The 26,591-nt window shown below is 44.3% G+C and overlaps 1 protein-coding gene across 2 annotated transcripts in view; it reads right to left on the bottom strand.

Annotated features, from left to right (window-relative positions):
- HTR4 (5-hydroxytryptamine receptor 4) overlaps positions 1–26,591 on the bottom strand; it is a 253,864-nt gene that overhangs the window by 155,117 nt on the left and 72,156 nt on the right. For both annotated transcript variants that reach the window (XM_090065166.1, XM_090065167.1), the window contains one exon: positions 17,633–17,714. In XM_090065166.1, coding sequence (XP_089921292.1) covers positions 17,633–17,714 — 82 coding nt within the window. The remainder of the gene's footprint in view (positions 1–17,632; positions 17,715–26,591) is intronic.

Genomic DNA, 26,591 nt, shown 5'->3' with positions numbered 1-26,591 from the left:
TAGCCATGGGCTCTGTTCCCAGTTCTGCCACTCACTCATTCTTTGCTCTCTGATCTTAGAGAAGTCATTAACCTTCCTACCTATTAGTTTTCTGATCTGCAAAATGGGACCAGTATTAAGTAAAAAATGACCATATCAGGGACAGGATTATATTCAAATTAAATAGAAGGAAATAGCAGTCATTTTGAGCTCTCCCACTGTGGTCATTCTCCAACTGATCTGAACGACATGGAAACAGTCCCTTTGTACATAAATTGTTGTAAAAAATGAAGGTAACACCCCTGCAATGTTCCTAGCCAGTGACTGAGGAAACTACTCCAAAAAATAGAGGGGAAAAAGAAGAAAAAGTAGCCAAAGGCAAAGAAAACCTCTGAAGATGTAGCCAATTTACAATGGCTTGGAGTTTAACAGTCGAGATCCTCACTAGTGAGTCAGGAGACTCGAATGCAACTGTCTTTAGCCAAAAATAATATAGTGGGTAATTTTTCAAAAGTGGAAGGCAGTTCAGGAATCCTGCTAAACGTGAATAATTACCAGAAATATGGAAGGATATGAGGGCAGAGGTCCAAAGAGTCACAGCTGGAGAAAAATGAAGACATTATAGGACCATATGAAGGACTACAGAAAGGAAGAGAGATATTTCAAATGTGCTACATGTGCCTACAGCATTCACGCAGAACGTTGAGATGTTCAGTGTTATAGGCCTAGAACAATGCCCAATTAAACATAAAGATTGCTTTCTCTGGACTTCAAAGGACACTGGATTGGGCACTACAGGAGTGCAAGACCTTAATTTTAAATGAATGCACAAAATGGCATGGAAATAGTGAGGTAGTTTCATAGTTAGTAAGGCTGGAAGGGACCTGAGCAGATCATCAAGTCTGACCCCCTGCCATGGCAGGAAAGAGTACTGGGGTCAGATGAGCCAAGGTGTCTATCTAGCCTCCTCTTAAAGATCCCCAGGGTAGGAGTGAGCACCACTTCCCTTGGAAGTTGGTTCCAGATCCTAGCCGCCCTGACTGTGAAGTAGCGCCTCCTGATATCCAGCTCAGGGGAACAGGGTCTCCCCCAGTGCCTTCTGGTCTGCCTTGGCCAGTTTATAGACGGCCACCAGATCCCCTATCAGCCTTCTGTTGTGGAGGCTGAACAGGTTCAGGTCCCGTAGCCTCTCCTCATAGGACCTGCCCTGCTGCCCCCTGATCATGCGAGTGGCCTCCTCTGGACCCTCTCCATGCTGTCCACATCCCTCCTGAAGTGCGGCGCCCAGAACTGGACACAGTACTCCAGCTGCAGCCTGACCAATGTCGCATAGAGGGGGAGGATCACCTCCTTGGATCTGCTCATGATGCATCTGTGGATGCATGACAAGGTGCAGTTAGCCTTTCTGACTTCATCCCCACATTGGTGCCCATGTTCATCTTTGAGTCGATAATGACTCCAAGATCCTTTTCTGTCTCTGTGCTGGCGAGAGGGGAGTTCCCCAGTCTGTAGGTGTACTGCTGGTTTTTCCTCCCCAGGTGCAGTACCTTGCATTTGTCAGTGTTGAAACCCATCCCATTCTCATCCGCCCACCTCTGTAACCTGTCCAGATCTGATTGCAGCTTGTCCCTCCCCTCTAGTGTGCCCATCTCCCCCCACATCTTAGTGTCATCTGCGAATTTGAACAGGGTGCTATTCACCACCTCGTCCAAGTCGCTGATGAAGATGTTGAACTGTGTGGGCCCGAGGACCGAGCCCTGGGGAACCCCACTGCCCACATCCATCCAGGGTGAAAAAGACCCATTCACCACCACTCTCTGGGTACAGCCTTCCAACCAATTGGTGACCCATCTGACCCTGTAGGGATCGACACCACAGTCGCCTAATTTTTTAAGAGAATGGGTTGAGAGACAGTGTAAAAGGCTTTTCTAAAGTCCAGAAAGATTACGTCCACCGCAACACCTGCATCCAAGGATTTTAGTGACCTGGTCATAGAAGGCCACCAGGTTGGTCTGACAGGACCTGCCTCTGATGAACCCAGGTTGGTTGCCCCTAAGCATACCCTCCCCTGCTGGGCCCTCGCAGATGTGCTCCTGGATAATTTTCTCAAAGATCTTCCCCAGGACTGAGGTAAGACTAACAGGCCTATAGTTTCCTGGGTCCTCCCTCCCCCTTTTTTGAAAATGGGGACCACATTGGCCCTCTTCCAGTCCTCTGGCACCTCGCCAGAGCACCATGAGTGCTCATAAAGCTGTGCCAGGGGTCCCGCAATGACCTCTGCTAATTCTCTTAGCACTCTGGGGTGGAGATCATCAGGATCTGCTGATCTGGACAAGTCCAGTCCCACCAGGAGGTCCCTGACTAGGTCCACTCTGACCCTGGGCCTGGCTGCACCTCCCCTGGGATCATAAGGGATCACGATGGGGGGATGACTTGGTCCCTGCTCAGAAAAATGACGCCAGAGAAGCTGTTCAATAAGCTAGCTTTGACGTCTGGTGCGACCACCAGACTTCCTAGCATGTCCTGTAGAGGTTCTATGTTACCTGGAACCTTCTTTTTACCCCCTATGTATTTAAAAAAGGACTGCTTGATCCAGGTTTCTAGTCCAATTTCCATCTTTGCCTTACCCTTCCTAACAGCCCCCCTACAAACCCGAGCAATGGCTCCTCCCTTCCATTGGGTGTATGCCTCCTTTTCAGCCTTGAGATGTTCCTGGATGATTTTTGTTAGCCAAGGTAGCTTTTGAGCACTCTTGCTCCCTTTGACCCTCATTGGGATTGCCACCCTTTGAGCTTGGAGTATCGTCTCCTTAAGGAACAACCACTCTTCTTGGACTCCCAACTCCCCTCCCCTCCGGGACTTCAGTCTCTCCCCAACTAATCTCCTTACCTCATTGAAATCTTCCCTCCTGAAGTCCAGGGTTACTGTCTTGCTGCAGGTCTTTACCACCTTGCGCTAGATGGTGAATTCCAGGTCGAGCACCTGCAGTCCCCTCACCAGGTCGTCGCCTGTGGCCAGGACCAGATCCAATGTGGCATTTCCCCTGGTGGGACTGTGCACCTCCTGGGTTAGATGGAGGTCCTGTAACATGGCTAGGAACCTACATGAGCATTCCGACCTGGCTGACTGCTCTTCCCAGCAGATGTCCGGATAGTTTAGGTCCCCCATGATGACCACATCCTTTGACCTAACTGCCTCTGCCAGCTGACCTGAGAATTCCCAGTCAAGTTCTTCCCCCTGGTTGGGTGGTCTGCAGTAGACCCCCACCATTAAGTCCCTTTCCCCCCGATCCCCTTGTAATCTGACCCAGAGCACTTCAGTCTGCCCCTCCTCTGACCCAGTGCTGTTTGCTGAGGATGTGAATTTGATCTTTGATGTAGAGGACCACATCCCCACCTTTCCTCCCTAGTCTATCCCTCGTGTGCAGCCTGACAGGTACTGACTCAGGTATTGCAACTTTAACTTCATCATCCTCCTTGGTGAAAGTGTAGCCTAAGCAAAGAGGCACTTGGGTTAAGAAGAACCAGTGCAACCTGTTTGAGATCTTACATATCCATGGGCCAAAGCTGCAGTCTCTCCTCTATTTCAGAGCGGCTAGATACTAACCTAAGGCTCCTGGAAAAGTGCTAATGTGCCTCTCAGTTGGGCAAAAGTAGGATGCTCATGGGCAAGAAAGTAAAAATGTGCTGGCACTTCTTGCTGCTTTGTGATTATTTGGCAACTGCCATTAGTCTTTACTTCCTCTTTTCACCCTCACTATTTTAACCACGTTACTGTATTTAATACAAGGTATTGGGGGAAGGGCATAAATTGTCTTGGTTTACATTTTTTTAAAAATAAACTCTTGGCTCCAATTAAAACAACTGCTGTTTTACAATCCGTCACGAGCAATAATTTTAAACAGAGATCCATGCAGGGCTGCAAGCAGACAGTTTAATGAGGGCTTTAAGTGCGGCTTCCAGCACAAAAGTACAAAGTAAAAACACAAGGTGACTGCCTGGATTAGACCCCAAACTGTTGGGTTTAGAAAAGCGCAATGAAGAGAGGTTGAATTACAGAAAAGAATGAGCTGATACACTGTTGTAACTGCTGGCTCAGCCTGACAGCCTTGTCCCTTTCATGGACCATAAAGGAAAAAGTCAAAATAATGGTAAAACAGGGTCAGATTCACCTGAACTACTGCAGACAAATAGTCCTCTCCTGACCTAGAAGGGCCCAAGGTGCTGCAGGACAGGCTGAGTTCCAGTGGAGGGCAGGCAGCATTTTCTGTAGGGGGACTGTCAGGGAAGTGCAGCTTTAAGCTTTGGCACAAGCTCTACACAACCCGCACTGATAGACCCTTGTAACATTTCCCCAGACTCTTCTATGTCCTTTCTTTACCTTTCACACAGCTGAGCACTGCCCAGAAGCATTTAGGTTCTCTGGGACCTACAACATGCTATGATATACCCAAACATTTTATAGCACTTCTATAGCAGAAGAATGACACTTTAAATCAACCCCTGCCACTGAAAAGGCAGATGTCGCTGCTCAGAGGACAATCTATGAGAACTACTTTTGTTAACAGATGCAGAAATGATAAGTTACTGTAGTAAGTGGCTTCCTTCTGCACAGTACTAATAGCAGCAGACATGACTATTTGCCAATCCAGTAAGTCATATAACCAATGATTCACTGCCACATTACCAAAAGGACAAAATAAATAGCAGAAGCACTCGATTAGATAAAACAAATGACAGTAATTCCTAACTGCATGGCATATACACTTTACTCCAAGGAGACAGTCCATCAACAATGCTATATATTACCCATAACAGACCGTAAATGCAAGACCAGCCAAAGATGCACAAACAGAAGAGGACCTGGTTTTATGTGGTATCCTTCATATTCATGATATTACAGGGCTCTTTCCAAAGCAGTGAATTAGATATAGGTGGCTCAGTAACTGAGCAAGCTGCACTGCAGCAAGGATTCAACACTCAACAATAGCTCACTGCAGCTTTGAACATTACAACCTGCACAAATAGGACTGAATCCTGATCAAGACGTGGGACTGTCCTCCTGAGCTCTTTGAAAGAAAGCAGTGGGAATTTTAACCAACCTGGACAGATAGAACAAGTGCCAGGTCATTAGGTTCCTACCTACAGCAATACTTGAGACCATTTGAGATCAGACTTGCAATACTACCTCTATTCCAGATGTGACCACCTAACACCATTCTTGCAGGGGAGTTCAGCTATGGCTTGTACCAGACTTTTTAACCATGACCTATAAAGAACACTGCTAATCTGATCGCCGTCTCCCACATAGCTCTATTTATGCTGTTCAGGCCTGATTTCAGGGGTTGGTCCTGGGGCTGGTTTTGTTCAATATCTTCATCAACGATCTGGCAGATGGAATGGAGTGCGCCCTCATCAAATCTGCAAATCACACTGAGCTGGTTGAAGTAATAGATATGCTGAAGGGTAGGGCTAGGATTTAGAGCCACCCAGAGAAATTGGAGGATTGGACCAAAAGAAATCTCATGAGTTTCAACAAGGAAAAGTGCAAAGTCCTGCACTTAGGAAGGAAGAATCCTATACACTAGGACAAACTGGGAACTGACTGACTAAGCAGCAGCTCTGCAGAAAAGGACTTGGGGGTTACAGTGGACAATAACTGAATACAAGCCAGCAGTGTGCCCTTGTTGCAAAGAAGGCTAATAGTATCCTGGACAGCATTAATAGGAACATTGCCAGCAGACTGAGGGATGTGATTATTCCCCTCTATTTGGAAGTGGTGAGACCACATCTAGAGGACTGTGTTCAGTTTTGGGTCTCCTACTACAGAAAGGATGTAGACATTGGAGAGAGTCCAGTGGAGGGCAATGAAAATGGTTAGAGGGCTGGCGAACATGACAGCCGAGAGAAATGGGCTTATTTAGCCTGGAAAAGAGAAGACCGAGAGGGGATTTAATAACAGCCTTAACTGCCTAAAAGGTGGTTACAAAGTGGATGGAGTTAGACTGCTCTCAGTAGTGCCAGATAACACAGCAAGGAGCAATAGTCTCAAGTTTCAGCAAGGGAAGTTTAGATTAAATATTAGGAAAAACTTTTCTCACAAGGGAAGTGGTAAAGCACTGGAACAGGCTACCCAGAGAGGTAGGTTATGGCATCTCCATCTTTAGGGGTTTTTAAGACCTGGGTAGACAAAGCCTTGGCTGGGATGAAATAGCTGAGGATGGTCCTGCTTTGAGCAGGGGGTTGGTTCATAGAATCATAGAAAATGAGGGTTGGAAGGGACTTCAGGAGGTCATCTAAACCATCTCCTACTTTGTGCCTGCGTCCTTTTTGCAATTTTCACTTCTATCTTGGTCTGTAGCCCCTGGTTACCACAATCTCTAGTACACAATATTTTTTAATAGACTCCAAAAACTATCTTTTCACAAATCCTTTCCTGAACCTTTTAACTAGAGATGGCTGTTTTTACTTCCAAAGATACTGAAGTTCAGTAGCATAATGTGGGGTAGGCAAGCAGGACATATGCCCCAGGCACTGCCGGAAGGAGGTGTGGGACCTCACTTTTCCATTCCCCAACTTGGCTTGCACTTCCCAGTTGCATGTCGCAGAAGCACAGGCATCATGTCTCATGGAATACAAAGTATTCTGGGAATCATAGTTTTATAAAGCAGCAGCAGAGTTCATCGATACTAGAGGGAGAATTAATGCCATTTTTTCTTTTGCCACTGAAATCAGCAATTATTTTGCCTCCTGACATGGTTTTCAGTGGCAAAAAAGTTCCCCCCAGAAGCAGCAAATTCCACTGCCACTTGAGAGGACTAGTTTCCAGAATGCCTTATACTCCTTAACACACATTGCCCACACAGACTGCTCTCTGCTGCTATGCATTGCCTCATGGGGACGGGTGAAAGAGGCCTGACCGCAGCATACTATTCAGATAGTACACCTCTGCTGAAGTTAGAGAGACTACACTAGATGACAAATGTTAATGTTTATAATCTGACTCTAACAAAGAAATGGTAGTGTTGGAATGTTGTTGTATTTGTGATAGTCCAGACTCCAGGATATATGCAAGAGGCAGCGATATTTTTGTCAGCAATGTTATTTATTGGGCCAATTGTATGGTTGGGAGAGAGCTTAGATAAGTTTTGAGGACAAAGTGTTTTTCTTCAGGTCTGAAAAAGCAGCATACACAGCTTGAGCCAAGTAACAAATAGAATAACAGCCTGTGATAAACTCCATGTTTAAATAAAAACACAGTCTGCTAAAAGAAATGGAGAAAGGCTGTAAAAAGAGGAGAGAGAGATTATCAGGATAAGCGGGAAGACAAGAGAAATGCAGCAGAAAGGATAACCTGGGAAGTGGAAGAGCCACAATATTCAAGAGGGAAGGGGGTTTTAGAATATACAAATATTAGCAAGTGGATTATAATGAAACAAATAATCTCTGTATAATACCTAGCTTTTGGCATCCAGTAAAGTTAAAGGAAGGACATTTTAATGTGATCAGGATTTTCTTTGTAACCTAGTAAAAGAGCAGTGTAACCAAAAAGTATGGGTTATATGGCCATCTCCTATGCTGGGACACTTTGAATATGCAGACAGCAAGGAAATGTCCTTTTATCCACATTCTGCCTGTAAAATTATAAACATCTCCCCAGCTCTGCAGCTCCTGTCAGTGAGCACTCTCTTGACTCTGTTTGGTTTGATCCAGGTTTTAAAATTCCATTAATTAAGTGTTGGTGGAGGTGTTTGGGAAGCTATTCTGATCAATATAGTGCTATAAAATGTTTCCTTAGAAACTTGAGAGAAAAATTCAACAATGTGAAAAGTACCCTGGCTGGTAACATTGTACCACTGTTGTTTGAGTTGCATCAAGGCTCTAAGGAGAATTCCATGTAGACAACATTACACATTACGTTACTCACATAATAAGTAGGCTTTGCAGGCAGGCACAAATATGTAAAGCTACACCCACCTGGACAAAGAACTAGTGCAGTGGCTGTGGTTTCTGCTTTCTCATAAGGAAAATGCTCATATCCTGTTAGACATGGCCTTGGCCTCTACTCCAGTTCTAGGTTTGTGGTAGTTTTTGGCCACTCCACACTTCTCTATCTCCACTCCTACTGTAAATGAATGTTGTTGCTACATTTGTGGCTACAAGCCTTTCTCCCAAGATCTCTGTGTTTGCCAATCATGGGACATAAACTGGGTAATTCTGCAATGGCTGCTACCCTGTCATTATGGCCAGATTCTATCAATGATGCATTTAAAAATGACAATGCCACATCCAGTAATTGAGTCCATCAATTCACTTTCTCATTCCTTCATCTTGCTCCTCATTTCTTAAAACCAAGACGAGATTAATGTAAGATGCAGTGTACTGTTTTCCGAGAAGGTCCTGCATTTTTCACCATGCTCTGAGCCATAAAATATCTTCAGCAATTAGTTGGCAGGCCTTTCACTGATAAAACCAAGTCTGGGAGCAATTAGCATTATCCTAAAATTCTGTGATTTCAGGGACTTGATTTAAAAAGGAAAAGCAACGCTCAGTGTGACAGATGCAAACAGCTTTCTCTTTAGTTTCTTTAATGAAGCGAGACTGCCTTCTGTGCGAGGTGCCTTAGGAAGGTTTATATAAAAGCCACACTTCTGGCAATGGCATTTGTAGTGACGGAAAGCGAAAGCTAATTGCTAAATAGCCCTGAGTCCTTTCCTCAACACCTGAGAAAACAATCTTTTACATAACTGTGTCCAGAAGGCATTATCTCTCACTAATCACACTCTTAATTGAAAATTAATAATTATAACACTTGGTACTTCATCTGAAGATCTGACTGCTCTGAAACATAGAAACTGATCTACCAGATCAGATCATGATCCATCTAATTCAGGGGTCAGCAACCTATGGCCCACAGATGTAACCTGCTGCAGAGATTTGATCCAACTTAAGGTGATAATTGGTGGGGAGGGATTGGTGGCATGCAGCAATCAGAGAGTCAAATGCCCTGATGGAAAATACATAGGAGAGATCAAACAACAACTGCACACCAGAATGAATGCACACCGGAAATCTATCAAAGACAGGAATACCCGATTACCTATGGGGGCACATTTCTCACAAGAAAACCACTCTCTCTCCAATCTCTCAGTCCTGATCCTCAAAGGGAACTTACAAAACGCTTCCCAGAGACGAGCCTATGAACTCCACTTCATCAACCTCCTGGATACTAAAAATCATGGACTAAATATGGACATTGGATTTATGATACATTATAACCTGCCTGACATCTGACTCCCCAGGTACTTCTCCACTATTCATCCCCCTTCTTTCCCCACCACCCAGCCTGTCCCTCACCCATTGACTCCTCAATCTACATCTTCACCGACTCCCTGTCTTGTATGCAGCCCAGCCTGGCCTCTGGCTTCTTTACTTTTCATTCCATCCAGGAAGTGCACACACCAACTGCTGAAACTTCCTTAGCCTGATGAAGGGTTTTTGAACCCGAAAGCTTGCTTAGAAAATGTTTTCCAGCTATTTATGTTGGTCTAATAAAAGATATCATATTCACCCAAAGAACCTTGTCTGCCAGGCAACCAGGAGGCATTTTTGGGGCAATATGAATGGTGTCACTGCTCAGAGGGAGGGAAATGGCCGAGGCTGACTGATCACCAGCTGCTGTTGAACTGCCTAAACGGCATGAGGTATTTCACTTTTCCTGTGTTGCAAATAATAGGAAGGGGCCAGGTTTACTTCTCATGTGGATTGGTGGTGGGCAGCTTTACATCATTTCTGCCTAGAAGAAACACTGAAAAGATGAAAATCCTCTGAAAAATGAAAAGACTATGACAGACTCTTTTGGTAACCTCATCTCTCCGTCCTGTCTATGTAAAGTATATTTGCTGTCCGCTGCCAGATGCTCAAAAGAGTTGCAGCTTCCCTCATCTTCTAATGCTCAACTCACAAAAAGGTTGCACTTTTAAAGAGCTCCTTAAAATGCATCAACAAAACCTGTTGGATCAGCTCTTGACATATGGAAAGTCCTTTATCTGGATATGTAAACTGAGTTGTTTTCCCATCTACCTGCCCATTATGAGCCTACCACCTGGTTGCATAGATAAATAGATGAAGCTGCATATTCTAAGATGCCCTATGCGCACGCACAAGTAATAAATCAGAGGTTTTAAAGCTATCTTTATACAATTTTTAGAGGATTAATTTATCTTGTCTGTTCCTAAATAAACTTGGTTCATTTCTTCTTCTTTAGTCTCTGATGTTGAAACTGCAGCTGATGTATTAAAATTAAATTGTAGAACTTGTCAAAAACAGTAAAAAATGTTGCAGAATTTTCTGAAGCTTTTAAAGGTTTTCAATTTTTGTTATAAATGTTGCAATGTCAGAATTTCACTGAAAAATGTTTTCTTGTCAAAACATTTAAGTTGGCTTTGAACTGAAATGAAAAATCTTAGGTGGAGTTGTGTTGGTGCAAGACCAATAGAAAGGGAATATGACAAACACCACAGTGAAGATGCAGGCTTTAGGGCTAAGTTCTATGCAATGGAAATACTAGATGCAGAAGGAGTGCAAGATTTACAACACTGATTCCTCCTGAAGATGTGGGAAGAAGAATATATCTGCCTTCATTGTCTGGTGTGAACATCACCAGCATGACCAAGCATAGCAGCAAAATCTCTTCAGGTATGAGAAGTTTGCTAACTAGGTAACTATTGCTAGCAAGCCAGTCAACATGAAGTCCTAACACATTCCTTTTTATGATATGCCCTGAGTTTTTTTGTAACCATTGTTTAAAATCCAGAGGGTGTTTTTCTTTTCCCGTGTACTCACTGTTTTAAGTTATGTCAAATTTTGATCCTGCATTTTCTAACAGTGCCTCATTAATTGGCTGCATATAATGAATGTGTCCACTAACAATGACAAGCCCACAAGAAGCAGAGAAATTCTATAAAATATAAATCTAAAATAGTTGCAAAGCCATTTATTTTTCAGTCTTTGAATTAGGGGAAAAGGAGAATTTTTTATCCACATTGTGAATCATATTTATAGCTGTCAATGGAGATTGTCAAAAACTCATTTCTGTTCCAGGGATGTTACTTGAACCTTCTTCAACTCTGCACATGAGCCTTTATAATTTACAATCCTTTTAATTTAAATGAAACATTCTGTACAACATTCATACAGTTGATTCTGCCTACTTAAACTTAGTGATAGCTGTGAACTAGTCATCCACCAGAGTCCTCAGCATCCTTAGAAACATCTTGTCAAAGGCACCCTTGGAATGTCTCACATCCCCTTCAGTAAAAGCACCAGCCCTCTTTAAGCATGGTACTACTTAAGTACATGCCTAAGGTTAAATATGGCTGATTTCATAGAAATTAGGGCTGGAAGGGACCTCGGAAAATCATCAAGTACAGCCCCCCATGCAAGGGGTGGGAAGTCAGCTGGAGTCACAGGATCCCAGCAAGATAGGCATACAAATTTCTCTTGAAGGCATTCAATGTAGGTGCTTGAACTACCTCTGATGGCAGGCTATTCCAGACCTTGGGGGCTCAGACAGTAAAGAAATTCTTCCTTATGTCCAGCCTAAAACGGTCTTGCAGGAGTTTATAACCATTCGACCTCATCATCCCTTGGGGCACCCTGGTGAACAATCGTTCCCCCAGATCCTGGTGGTCACCCCTGATAAACTTATAAGTGGCCATCAGATCACCCCTGAGCCTGCGCTTTTCCAGACTAAAGAGCCCCATGGCTCTCAGCCTGTCATCGTAAGGTCTGTTTTCCTGACCTCCGATCATGTGCGCGGCTCTTCTCTGCACTCTCTCAAGCTTCTCCACGTCCTTTTTGAATTGTGGAGCCCAAAACTGGACACAGTACTCCAGCTGCAGCCTCACCAAAGCTGAGTACAATGGGAGAATGATGTCCCGGGATTTGCTCGAGAAGCATCTATGGATGCAAGCCAACGTTTTGGTCGCTTTACTAGCTGCAGCATCGCATTGCAGGCTCATGTTCATCTTGTGGTCAATGATGACCCCCAAGTCTCTTTCTTCTATAGTGCTAGCCAGCGTAGCACTGCCAAGCCTATAAGGATGCTGCAGGTTTTTCCACCCAAGGTGGAGAACCTTGCATTTTTTGGTGTTGAACACCATCAGGTTCTCGTCTGCCCATTTCCTGAGCCTGTCAAGATCTGCCTGGGTCACCCTCCTGTCCTCAGGTGTGGATGCTTTACCCCAGAGTTTGGTATCATCAGCGAACTTGGCCAGTCTGCTTCTGACTCCAATGTCCACATCATTAATGAAGATGTTGAACAATATGACTTAAAGCAATTTTCTAAAACAAAATTTAGAAACTCTGCTTTGGTAAAAATGTTAAATATGTTATTTCAGGCTGAAACAACTGGAATCAGAAAAGGACAAAAACATCAGCTACCTACTGGTAGCTGGCATGTATAGCTCTCAAAAACAATAATCCATGGCTGGATATTTGCAGAGTTAGAAGAAAATATATATGCCTGGAAGGAAGCAGTGGATGTATCTGTCTAACATAGTGTAAAGTAAAGGTCTGTGTTATGTAGTTCAGGAATAAATCCAGTAAGAACAAGAAAAAAAACATTTTTGCAGTAAACAAGAGAATGGGACTTAACCACAGAATCAAACTGATCAAACCAACTGGCAAACATTAAATTAATATTTTTTTAGGACAGTTTTCAGATTCCCATGGAAAGAGGAAAAATTGCTTTCTGCTGTCTTTTAACATCTGAATGACGAAAAGGATGATTTACTGGGTGAGAATGAAAATTCTCTCATCAGATATCCTTCCAGTTTCACCTGGATGAGGCAAAATTAGCTCACTGCACAAAATACTTAGTTTTCAAGTGATAATAAGCTTTTGAGAGCATTTCTGAAGGAGCACGAGCTCCAGTCACTTCTTTAAAGAGCTACTTTCTACTTTATTTAGATTACAAATTTAATTTTAAAATGTTGTAAATTCCATAAGAGAGAGACAAGGGATTTACAAAATCTTATTCTTGTAGAAATAATCTGCCGTTTGTTTTTACTCCACGAAAAAAAGTGTCAATTTTAGTTCAGACTTTTTTTTTAGAGGGGTAGATGTGCTAACACAAGAGCAATCTGGTCAGGTCATAAGTAGAGGTGGGCAAATGCTAATTACTAATAAATGATACTAATAAAACTATCACTATTCAGCAATTTCCACAGTTATCATTGCAGTGAAGGGCAAAAAAACACTTAAATGTTGAAAAGTTTACTGGCATATTTTCCTTTTTATTTTTTTTACTTCTAACAGCCAATAACTGGAGATGCTTTCTGATATCTTTCAAAGACAGGAGATATGGATAATAAAGAATCTCTCTGGTGTCAGCACTATAACTCCCTTTATAGGGAGAGAGAAATAGCAATAATCACTGTGGTTCACAACTCACACAGCAAAGGCAAGACAAATTTCATTAAGCAAAACACATTACCTCTCAGTATCGATTGCCAGGTTATAAATGTGACCTGCTAAGCATTCATTAAAGTACTGATTTCCGAAAACATTTGCAGAGTTGGACAAAAGAGGAATAAAGAGAAGTATTGATTGAAGTAGAAGAGTTTGGGGTTTTTTTCCCTAAACCAGTAAACCATCGAAGGGCCTAGTCTCACAGTACACTTAGGACATGTTAAATGAACTTAAAATATGAGCATCTGCATGTTCAAGCAGTAAAACATGCTAAGTGCAATCGTATCATAGCAAAATTTGAAGATAGTCCTCCCATGAAATGCCCTAGTTTTATTAAGTTACATATGCTCAGCTATCATCAGACTGTTGCACATTTTTCCATCCTCACTCAGCCATGACATCTGTCAGGGACCCTTCTGATGTCAGTCCCAGGCCTGGCCCTGCACTAAATTTTGAACCAGGTCCTGTGCGGTGCCAGGGCTGGGACTGACAATCAGCAAGCTGTGCAAGAGAGATTGTATTAGAGATCATGTCAGAGATCAGAGAAAACATTACCATGTGACTGCTCAGACCATTTTCTAACTTTTAATGCAGCATGGTAATGCTTACAGTCTAAATCAAATGCATGCTAGAAGTCCCGTGCAACAGGGCTCTAATTCAAATCCTTGTTAAGTCAATGGCAGTCTTTCCTTTTACTTAATGTACTCTGGGTCAGACCCAAACTGACTGCGTAACCCAGGTGGTACGCAGAAGGTACCCCCTCTCCAACTGAAGGGAATCAGCGGATGCGTTACACTGTGGGGAGTGTGGCTGCCCAGCTGCAGGCCAACTCGCCTCCTTTTCCAACACAGCTGTCTCGAGACCAGGGACACCCAGTGATATTTAACTATTTACAGGTTTAATGATATGGCATTATATAAAGCTTGCAAACATGAACTTATGTCCATATGTCTCTCTTTCTACATATACACCTGCTATTTATAGATATAGGTTTACACAGAATGTAGCTCTTGTTAACCCTTGACTCAGACACAGGCCTAGTCCTCTGTGGCCTTCCAATTAGTCTGCAGCCTCTGCCCCCCCACCCCCGGACAGGGCTCACTTCAGGCAGCAAGCAAAGGAGCACTTAATGATTAAACACAGGTTAATCAACAAGCAATGACAAGAATATCTGGCAATGGTAGGACAAAAATTGTACATACACAATCAGGTTACATCAAATGAAATACAGATATACAGATAATCCATACAATGAGTTCAGATATAAAACAGCTTACAGTCCTTTACAGTACAACAAGAAGAATGCATGGTTACAGCAGGAATCCCAACAGTGTGAGGAACCAGACCACAACAATGGCACAGCAGCTGTGCCCAAAGAAAAAATGGCAATCCAGCGAAAGATCCGGTTACCTAATAAAACAACATTACTCTCTCCCAGGTCACTCAGCTAGGAGGGGTCCATAACTATGATACTACCCTTAACAAACAGGGGGGCCCTCTGTGCCCAAGGTCAAATTGTCCCCACCCCTCATGTGCTTCCCCTTGATCCCCCGCAGTGAGGAATGCCCCTCCTCCCCTGTGGAAATCCCTTTTCCGGGTAACTCACAACTCCCAGTGTCCTCCCTTGCAAGGGTGGTCGACCCATCCGGTCACTGGTCGTGGGAGTAAGGCCCAAGCTGCAGTCACCAACGCCTATCAGCCCTCTCTCAGCCTGCCATGCATTGAGACCTGTGCTGCCTCATGCAGCCGCAGCGACCTGTCAGCTCTATAGCCCTGTGGACTGGTCCGTGCGCCAATGACCCAGCTCCTGCCTCATGCAGGGTTGGAGACCCGCACTGCCTCATGCAGCTGCTGTGGTCCCTTCTAGCTCTCCAACAGCCCTGTGCACCACTCTGTGCACTGATGAGGCTGGGCTCCTACCTCGTGCAGGGTTGGAGACCCGCACTACCTCATGCAGCCATGAGGTCCCGTCTGCTCCCAGACCCTCCATGCACTGATCTGTGTACCAATGCCATGGCTCCCTCCGTGGCGGAGCTGAGGACATAGCCTCTTGCTGCTCCCTGCTAGGCGGCAGAGTCTTCTGGGGCGCTTCTAGGGCAACTGCTCTGCCCCGCTGGTCAACTCTACCAGCTCTTCACAAGCCCTGTCTTCATCATCCCTTGCCAACAACTCCCCGTGTGAAGGGAGTTTTTATCCCTTCTGGAGGCTCTACCCCCAGATTGAAAATGGCCCAATAGGAAAGCCTGATGGGTTAGTTCCCCCTCAGGTCCTCTTCTTCACCCTATGTCTGGGTCAGGATGGGGCAAGCTTGCTCCACCAATCGGCCTGAGCCATTTCAGGCTCACGCTAACAATCCGGGCTGCCGGTGAGCCCACTGGCCAGCCGGTGAGCCCACTGGCCAGCCTGCCACAACTGTATTTGTGGTGTGGGATATGTATGTATGTATGTATGTATGTATGTGTGTGTGTACATGTATACACGGGCAACAGATGGGAGATTTCCATTACGTGTGTAATGCACACATACACACACATATATAATGGAACTCTCTGATTTGCTAACCATGTCAGCTGTGCAGCAGTCAACGGCAGTGTATTATGGGGCCTGACAGTATCTGATATATGGGGACACGAGTGAGGAGCATAAACATTCTATTTGATGGTGTTGGACAAGCTCCCAAAATGAAGCCTGTTATGAGTCTTTATAGAATAGAAATTGCCTTTGAAACATAGTTACATTCACATCTTCCTACACAGCCTGTGAGACTGGGATGATTTGCTGAAGTAATTATCTTGCCCCAAGTCCATGAACAAGAAATCTGAGATGGCAGGGTTTACCAGTGGGATCACCAATAGCAACAGAGTTAGGCAATGAACACTTCACCTAAAGAGGGTCCAAGAAATCATTATTTCAATCCCAAAGGAAAAGATGAAGACACGAAGTTTCTGAATAGATTCTAGTTTCATACTTTCCTCCTCCAACAACAGGTGCTCAAGTTATGCATAGCTGATGCTTGTTTTTATCCTGGTATAACTCCATTTGCCTCCATGGAAGCACCCTCTACTTTTACCTCTGCATTAGAGAAGAAAAAAGTGCCCAGTGAAGAAAACTCCCCTACGTCCGCTCCTCTTTTATTCAACAGGATGCTTTATTTTAACATAGCTAAACGATGCATCAATCCCTCTCCCAATTTTAAGCTTGGGAAATGTGCCTTATTTCTTTCTGTACACACTTCTGCTTTCTGTTAGGCAACTCACTGGGGAAATACTTCCTGGAAAATGAGAACACGTGCATTTGATCTACCTGCATTTGATCAGTCTGCTCAGTGGAATTTCTCAGATACCTGTCATTCAGTATCTTGGCAAGTAAATGTAAGGGAACAGTTCAGAGAAATGCTGCTTTGAAAAAAATAAACTAAAACATAAAGAAATGGAAAAGATACTGTTCCTCAATGTTGGAATAGGTTTATTTACTTCAACTGACCTGACAACATTGAGGTAAATCAACTGTTCCAACTTTTACCTGAGCTTAATTTGCACAAAATGAACTATTCCAACCAGGATATTTTACAACACTTTCAGCTCTCCTGTGAAATACGAATTTTCATTTCCATATAGAAGAAATTTTACAATCTTTGCATTCTCCTATGCCTGAGAAAGGGTAAGTGTGCCCAAAAGTTTGCAAATAAAGAATTTTTTTTGCAAATATCTAGTTGGTCTAATAAAAGGTATCACCTCTGCCATGAGTTCTGATTCCTTCAGTTTCCAGGGCATTACATATATGCAGACAAAGTATATTCTGTTATTTTGGCTCTGTTATTTCTGACTCACCCTGGCATTTTTAGAAGATCATACTGAACAAAAAATCAAGAAACAGATTCTCAGAGAGAGTAAACTGATTTACTTATTTGGTTTCAGTAAAGCTACCTTGATGTTACCTCTGGGAAGGACCAGAGTTGTAGTTTGTGAGATTCGTCACACTTCACTTCCACTTTAAAAACTAACAGAGTAAGACTACCTAATCATGCAAACTCCAGGAAGCTCCAAATCAAATAGTGCTGTATTAGCAGTAACTTTAGACCACAGACAAACAGAAAGATACAGACCCTGCAGCTTTGTAAACACACTGTGTCATTATTGACCTCCTGTGGCTCAAGAGTCAGCAAATTTCCCATCTCCTACCTCACATTAACATCAAGTTCTTCCATCACAGGCAATAGGCATAGGTAGCTGGAAGTCCAGTGCCCACAGAAGAAACCTGGTCCTGCAGTGAAGAGAGACAGAAAGGAATTTAAAGTTAAAGGGTACAGCAGTCAAGGGTATGCGTCAATCCCTCTCCCAATTTTAAGCCTGGGAAATGTGCCTTATTTCTTTCTCTTGTTACTGTGCACACTTCTGCTTTCTGTTAGGCAATGCATGTAGAACAAATTTTACAATCTCTGCATTCTCCTATGCCTGAGGAAGGGTAAGTGTGCCCAAAAACTTACAAATTTGCCCCATCCTTTTTCTGCTGGATGATCCTGATACAAGTTTGTCAGAATAATTTTATTGAAGTCATTTACATAGTATATTTGTTCTGGAGCAATTTCAAAGTCCCTACCTCAAGGTTCAATCTAAAGGTCAGATCCTATAAACCTTTACTTACAGGAGTCTGGCCTAAGAGTTAGGTGAGGTACAACCTGGCAAAATAAGACAACAGAACAGACAACAGGATTGAGAGAAAGGTTGATCCTTCAGTCCACCTACTAATGAAACCAATAGCAAAACTCCATTAACAATAATGTAACCTGTTTCTGACCCACAGGCAGTATCAGCTCATGAGGTTACTTGTTTGTTCACTTTATACTACACATTGGTTTGTTTCATTTTAAAATATAAATATAATTGAGTTAAGGTGAGAAAGAAGAGGGGATTTACTTGCATCTGTTTCTTTGATGAATCCCATCCCCACAACCATCTGTCAACAGGCTTCCCATTTATTCTAATTATTTACATGTTTACATCGCATTGTTAATCATTTGTAAGTAGGCAGTGAATACCTTATTAAAACCAAATAAAAAATAGCTCAAGAGGTAACGTAGTTGAAATGAATCAATGCCCTACTACTGCCCAAGGCAATGCTCTGTCTTGTGAAGAATATATGCAACAGAACAATGAAATCCAAGTCCGCAGTGAACAAAATGTCTACCCAGCCTGCCTTGGGACAATCAAAGGTGTTTCTGGCACAATGTCAGAGTGAGCTTCTTCCAAAGACACAAAGATTTCCAGGAACGAAAACATAGCTACTTATCATGGAAAGTTGAGTTCCTGGCACCAATGGCAAGAATTGTTCATCTCACCTGCTACAACATGTTTTTGCTCTTACTGCCAGCAGGACCATGCAACAAGTTTGGCCTATTGCTGCATAGGTGCGTAATCCTGTTTAAAGAAACTGTTCCTCCTAGCATAAGAGACATTCCTCAGTAATTACCAGGGGTCCAGGGTTTTCTGTTCACCATGGAAAAATGTGGTAAAACCTAGATTTTCTCATTTTAAGGAGAAAAACCCAGATTTTCTTTTTTTTAAATGCAGGAAACAGTGGGTTTCCCCTTGCAGGCTGGCAGAGTTCCAGCCTAACGGGGATTGGGGGGAAGCTGGAGGAAGGTGATCAGGTAAGGGCACCACGTGACTGTGAACATATACACGTGCATATGGCCACCAGGCAGCCTGGAGAGAAGCTCCCACAGGTAAGTCTGGGGAGTGGGGTGGAGGGGGAATTGAGGCCCCAGTGGTGAGGGAGGGAAGGAGGCAGTTGGGTGGGGCCGGAGTTGCTGCCCAGCCAGGGTGGTTTGTGGGGTTTGGGCACAGGGCCGCAACAGGAAATATGGCCACAGGACCTGAGCAGGGAGCAGAACAGAGCCGCGGCTTGGTTGTCCAGGGGCCAGCAAGAGGGCTGGCTTCCCACCACTGCATGTATTCCTGAAGGGAAGGGTAATGGGGGGGCATGTGCCCCCCAGCTTTGTGCATGGGGTGGGTGCAGGCTGCCCATGTGCTCAGGGCTCCCTGCCTTGGTGCCCTCCCTCTGGGGCCTTCACAGCCCATAGGATGAGACCCAGTAGGGCAGAGAAGCTTGATGCTGCTGCCACAAGCCCCACGCTGCCATGGCAAGGTACCCCCTGCTCACCCAGCAGCAGCGGGAGGCACAACTCCACACTACCACTCTTGCTGCTGCCAGGTGGGCAGGGGATGCCTCATCATAACAGCATTTGTCTCATGGCAGCAAGATCGAGCTGCTCCACCCTGCTCTGCCCTGCTGCACCAGGTCTCGTGCGCTGGGCAGCAGCGGGGAGAGCAGCAGGGCAGGGAGGGTAAACCTGCAGCAGGCAGCCTGCATCCACTCCCCACACAAGCTCCACTCCAGCCGTACTTCCCACGGGAGGAGAAAGCAGCTGTTGCCTCCCATAGCCAGCAACTGGGGCTCAGGGGCTGCTGGGGGTAGAGCAGGGGGCTGTGAACTCAGGTCACTGACCCCCTCCAGCAGGGCAGGGGGCTGGGGCAGTGGGTGGGAAGTGAGGGGCCCCAGCAGGGTCCAGGGGGCTATGGGTGGTAAGTGAAGGGCACCAGCAAGGGGTGGGGGGAGCTTAGGGTAATGAGCAAGGTGCACTGGGAGGGCTAGGGAGTTGTAAGTGGGGAGTGAGGGGTACCAGCACGACCAGGATGGTTTGGTTGGAAAGTGAGGGTCACCAGGAGGGATGTGGGGGTTTAAATAATGGAATTTACAATTTTTAACCAGAGGAAAATCAGGATCCTTGGTAATTACAAAGCCTCTATCCAACTAGTTCAAATACAATGGCTCAGTCACCTGGCGTGGGAAAGGACGCACATAAAAGCACCATTGACCAACTTGTCTCGAGCATCTCTCCTCCTGATGAAACCTTCGTTGGCCCCCAAAAAAGGACATACATGCAAGTGCCACTGACCAACTTATCTCATGCGTCACTTCTCCTAAATTCTCAAAGCAGAATTACATAATAAAATTTTAATGAACTCTCCTCTAATTAAAACTAAATCACACAAATGTCTTTGATGCCTACCAGTATCTCCTGAGTTCAGTAAATTCCCAGATTGGAATATATTTTGCCCAAGTCTTATTTCTATAAATAAAGGCAACACTACAAAATCATATTTAATGTCCCAATCCTGTCAAGTGTTCAGCCAGAACAAGCACCTATGCCCATGCAGAACAATTTACAACATCTGGCTATAAATGTATAGGCTGGATCGGAGCTGACTAAAGAACAGGAATATTGTTTCATCACAGTTTTGAAAATTCAAAAGTGTTTTTTCCCCCCACTGTGGAATGGGAAAAAAAACTTCCAACTGTTTTAATGAAACAGAAGCATAGAAATTCTTTTTTTTTTTTTTAAAGCAACTCCCCCCCCCAGTTTTTAAAAAATTCTCACCCTCACCAGAAGCAACCAGAATTAGCAAACTTTCTGGATGAAAATATGATTCAAACACAGACATCACCTCAAAATATTTCAGCTTTTGAAACAACATTTTTACAAAAAAAAGATCAAAAACATGTCATTCAGCTTTCATTGTTATTTTTAAAGGACATTTTCCCCCTTAGACAACCCTAACCATAAATGAGTACTTTTTAATTAAAAAGAAAAATAAGAAAAGTCCAGTCAACTGATAAAGTTGCAAACCTGGATGAAAAAAAGGCAAGTGAAAAATGCTTAGTAAATTAATGACTCCTTTGACATTAAGTTAAAACACTGACTTACTACTAAATTAAAATAGGTTTCCTATGAAATTGCATTGTACAACTGTCTGAATGCTCAATAATGAATGCTGTAATTATAAAGAACTTAATGATTTGCAAACCATAGTTTTAAAAAATGTAGTTTGCCCCAGTAATTTTAATTGGTATGAATATTAATGCCATTTTTAATTATCTCTAACTCCACTGTGAGTCAAAAGAACATACCATTATAATAAAAAACTTGTGTGTTTACTAGTGGGGGGCCCATTGAGAAAACATAACTAACTACCGGCATCCTGTCTTAAAAATATGTGCTAAGCTCTTTGGCGTTGATCATCTCTCAGTATATGTTTTTAGAGAAATTAGCAAAATGCCACTACTATAGCACTGCTTATAGTAAAACAAAAAATAATAATGAACTATAGTTTCTTGGGATGAAAGGAAAGAGTGGGAGTTTTGAATCAGAAATCCTGGAAATGATGCTGGAAAGGTATTGTAGATGCATGCCTACATTATGTCTCTGTCTCAGTGATTGCTGAAGTATACAATAAATTAACATCTATGGGCCAAATCTTATAATTTTCAACTCATGAAAAATTCATCCTTATGTCAAAGAGGAGGTTTCCTGAATAAGCAGTGAGCAAGGAGGGCTTTAGGGTCTGGCCCGATTGGTTATTCAATCCTGCAAATGGTCTTTTACACGAGTCTTAAGGCCCTGATCATTTACTGTCATTAAGATGGAACAATCCCATGCCAGGTTGCCAGTTAGTCAGTGAGTCTTACACAACTTTTTTGATAAAAATGGAAACTGGAATATCGGTGGACTATTTCCAAGAAGTAGTAATTGATAATGTGCATGCGAGACATCCTATTATGGGAATGTATGAGAAATAATTCATCCTAATTTACTAGGCCAACCTGTGGTTTGTTCATTAAACTATTTTTACCTCAAGGGCTTTCCAACATCTATATTCTGAATACACAGGAACAGTTTTACCCTTTTAAAAAAGTTCCATGGAAGTGTCACCTTTCACCCATAAACATGGAAATGGGCATCATTCAGATGTGAACTACTGATAGGATTGATATCCAGTCTCTCATAACCTTTTCGAGGTTAGCATACCATCAGTCTTATACCACTGAAAAAGGTAGACATACAGCATTCCAGTGTCTAAAGTACTGTTAACCTTGAAGAGTCAGGACAGATATTCAAAAAGCCTGAGCCTGAATTGATTCAATCTTTGCAGGTTAGCTTAACCTGGCTAGGCTGAACTGGTTTGTAGCCACACAGACATCCCCTCTGGACTGAGGGAATTCAGGCACATGCCTACAATGGTTCAGGCTAGAAGCTGGGGGGCATTAGAGCAGCCCTCCCTACTATTCCACAGTGCTAAGCTGAAGCGGGGTATGGCCAGGCCCCAGCACGACACTCGGATTAGGGAGGGGTCCCCCCCCCCCCCCCCCGATAACAGAGCATTTATCAGCTCCGTTATCAATATTTAGCAGCCCATCAGAAACAACAACCTCTCTCATTAGTTCAAGCTCTTCTTAAACAACTTGTTCCAAAAAAGGAACGGATGGATATTACCAGCTGACCTGTTGATTAGCTCCAAAAAGCCCTAAGTGGACACAGTCCTCTCTCCCACAGCACACATGTAGCCAGCACGTGGTCTGCTAGCTAATGCTGACAGGAATCTGTGTAAGGCAGAGGGGAGGGGGGGAATCCCTGCTTAGCAGGGAGTGATGAGGGGATAGGTGGAAAGCAGACACCTGCAGTCTCTGCTGGAGCTCCAGCCAGGAGCAGAGGAGAGGGAGCAGCCCTGCTGTGGAACAGAGAGCCCTCCCCAGCCCAGAGAGCATGCTGGGATGCTGGGGGACTCCAATTTAACTTAAACCAGGAAGGGGTCTGGGATAGACATTGCATAAACTGGTTTGACACAAATCAGGTAAGTCTGATACTACATTCAACCAAGTTTATCTCAAACCAGTTTCAGTCATTTTCAAATTAGCTTATGTGCCCTGAACATCTGTTCTGTTACAGGTTTAAACCAGTTTCCGATCACTTAAACCAATTTATATGTAATGTCTTTCCCTAGCCAAAAGTTTGTAATGAATAGAGCCTTTAAAACAGTGACATAATTAGTTTTTTCTGTTTAGCATTTTTTCTCCCTGTTTGTTCAGGACTGTTGGACTTAGGGTCATTGTAGAGTCCCCTGGGCATTACAAAAATAGAAGCAGGAAAAATTTTAAATTCTGCTAAATTATGCATTTTCAACTTTTTTTTAATAAGTGTACCCCTAGCGGGCAGACGTGGAGCAGGTGGCGTGCAGCTGGATGCAGGGTGCCAGCAGCACAGAGTGGTGGGTGGTTGCAGCAGCCGCCATGTGTGAGCTTCCCCCCCTCACCCTCAACGCCTTGCCAGGCAGCACCTGTGCGGTCTGCAAAAGGGTGACACTGCCCTCGCCCATCCCGGCCCTGCTCCTGGAAGGCTGTGACAGTGGGTGGCAGGTGGCAGTGCTCTGTCACTGCCCACTCACGAGTACCCTTAGGGCCTTCCTGAGTACCCCCAGTTGACAACCCCTGCCTTAAATGGTTTTATGCCAAAAATACATAGAATCATAGAAGTAGAGTCAGAAGGGACCTTGTAGATCTTCAAGTCCGACCCCCTGTCTGGGCAGGAGAAAAAACTGGGCTCAAATGATCCCAGCTAGGTAGGCATCAAGCCTCCTCTTAAAGAGCCCCAGGGTAGGAGCCAGCACCACTTCCCCTGGAAGCTGGTTCCAGATCCTAGCTGCCCTAAATGTGAACAAATGTAAAGTGCAGTATGACATGGTATGATATCAAGGAGTTTATTGATACATACTAGACATGTTCAAATCAGCAGGTCCTGACGATCTCCACCCCAGAGTGCTGAGGGAATTTGCAGAGGTCATTGCGGGACCCTGGCACAGCTTTACGAGCACTTGTGGTGCTCTGGTGAGATGCCAGAGGACTGGAAAAGGGCCAATTTATGGTCACCATTTTCAAAAAAGGGAGGAAAGAGGACCCAGGAAACTATAAGCCCATTAGTCTTACCTCGGTCCTGGGAAAACTCTTTGAGAAAATTATCCAGGAGCACATCTGCGAGGGACCAGCAGGGGAGGGTATGCTTAGGGGTAACCAACATGGGTTCATTAGAGGCAGGTCCTGTCAGACCAACCTAGTTGCCTTCTATGACCAGGTCACAAAATCCTTGGATGCACATGTCACAGTGGACGTAGTCTTTCTCGACTTTAGGAAGGCCTTCGACACTGTCTCTCAACCCATTCTCATTAAAAAATTAGGTGACTGTGGTGTTGATGCCTACACAGTCAGATGGGTCGCAAATTGGCTAGAGGGACACACACAGAGACTGGTGGTGAATGGGTCATTTTCAACCTGAAGGGATGTGGGTAGTGGGGTTCCCCAGGGCTCAGTCCCCGGGCCTGCATTGTTCAACATATTCATCAGCGACTTGGACGAGGCGGTGAAAAGCACCTTGTTCAAATTTGCAGATGACAGTAAGATGTGAGGAGAAGTGGGCATGCTGGAAGAGAAGAATAGGCTACAACTAGACTGGACAGGTTACAGAGGTGGGCGGATGAGAATGGGATGGGTTTCAACACTGACAAGTGCAAGGTATTGTGCCAGGGAGGAAGAACCAGCAGCAAACCTACATGCTGGGGAACTCCCCTCTCGCCAGCACAGAGGCAGAAAAGGATCTTGGAGTCGCTGTTGATTCCAAGATGAACATGGGCCACCAATGTGGGGACACGGTCAGGAAGGCTAAATGCACCTTGTCATACATCCATAGATGCATCATGAGCAGGTCCAAGGAGGTGATCCTCCCCCTCTATGCAACACTGGTCAGGCCGCAGCTGGAGTACTGTGTCCAGTTCTGGGCACTGCACTTCAGGAGGGATGTGGACAACACAGAGAGGGTCCAGAGGAGGCCACTCACATGATCAGGGGGCAGCAGGGCAGGTCCTATGAGGAGAGGCTACGGGACCTGAACCTGTTCAGCTTCCACAAGAGAAGGCTATGGGGGGAATCTGGTGACTGTCTATAAACTGACCAAGGGTGACCAGGAGGCAATGGGAGAGTCCCTGTTCCCCCAAGCACTACCAGGAGTAACAAAGAATAACAGCCATAAGTTGACTGAGAGTAGATTCAGGCTAGACATCAGGAAGCGCTATTTCACAGTCAGGGTGGCTAGGAGCTGGAACCAACTTCCAAGGGAAGTGGTGCTCACTTCTACCCTGGGGGGGTCTTTAAAAGGAGGCTAGATGGACACCTTGCCAGGGTCGTTTGACCCCAGTACTCTTTCCTGCTGTGGCAGGGGGTCGGACTTGATGATCTGCTTAGGTCCCTTCCCACCCTACCAACTATGAAACTATGAAATAGTAAATGGTTTCCCTCTAATCTTCAAAGGCAGGCATTGTCTTGGGAAAGAAATTGCACAAACATATTTCTATTCCACTTCTGGCCATGCTAAGGACCAATGTCATCAGAAGCCATGTACCTATCAAACAAGACTCATTACTGAGTTAAATCTTCTGTCTCACCCCCCCATAAGTTACCACTTCATCTTGGAAGACTTCACCCTATAGCCTTTCCCATCAGCTCTATCAAGGGAAGGTGCAGAATGAATTCCAAATGAGGAAGCACATGGAGAAATCAATTAGCCTTCTCCCCCAAACAGCATATTCACAAGCAGCCACAGGAAAGCTTTACTCAGAGCCCTTAAAAATAAAAACAATCTTACTTCTCAGAGATTATAAAACAGTAAGAGGGAGCCTACACTGACCAATCATATTTGTTAGACATGTATCTTACCTGTCCACCAAGGTAAGGTCACTTGGTTTGCTGCAGTGACCCTGGCTACTATCGTTAATTGTCCTTTGATAGCACAGGTCTGCTTGGCAGAGAAGAAAATGTCCCACTGCATAGCAGTAATAGCTGAGCAAATCCTGAAAGACATTTGTCTTGAAAGCCACTGATTAAAGGAGACAAAGCTGCACTCTGGATCCAATTTCCTTCCATTCCACTCACCTTGAGCCCTATTTAATTCCACTTTCTGTTGCCGCTGTAGCACTGACAACAGAAGCACTGAATCAAGCAACTGAAAACTTGCACCTCAGATTCTTGTGTAAGAGATTGCACATCTTGATCAGTTGTGACACTTTAAATAGGCTAGTCTCGCATGCTAGGTGGGGAGCTTGAGAAATCAATTTGGTTGTGACCAAAGAAGGGCTGAAGCCATAACATTCAGAGCCAGGTCTGGATCCTTTGCTCACAATAAAAGTTACAAAGGATGTAGCAGAAAAAGGGATAGTTCTGTGATTAAGGCACTGAATTAGTACTAGGGGGACCTAG

Source organism: Crocodylus siamensis, chromosome 10, assembly GCF_052110815.1.
Source record: "Crocodylus siamensis isolate JL-2025a chromosome 10, ASM5211081v1, whole genome shotgun sequence".
Classification (NCBI taxonomy): domain Eukaryota; kingdom Metazoa; phylum Chordata; order Crocodylia; family Crocodylidae; genus Crocodylus; species Crocodylus siamensis.
Note: the sequence above shows the minus strand (reverse complement) of the source record. Positions and strands in the feature narration are given on the sequence as shown.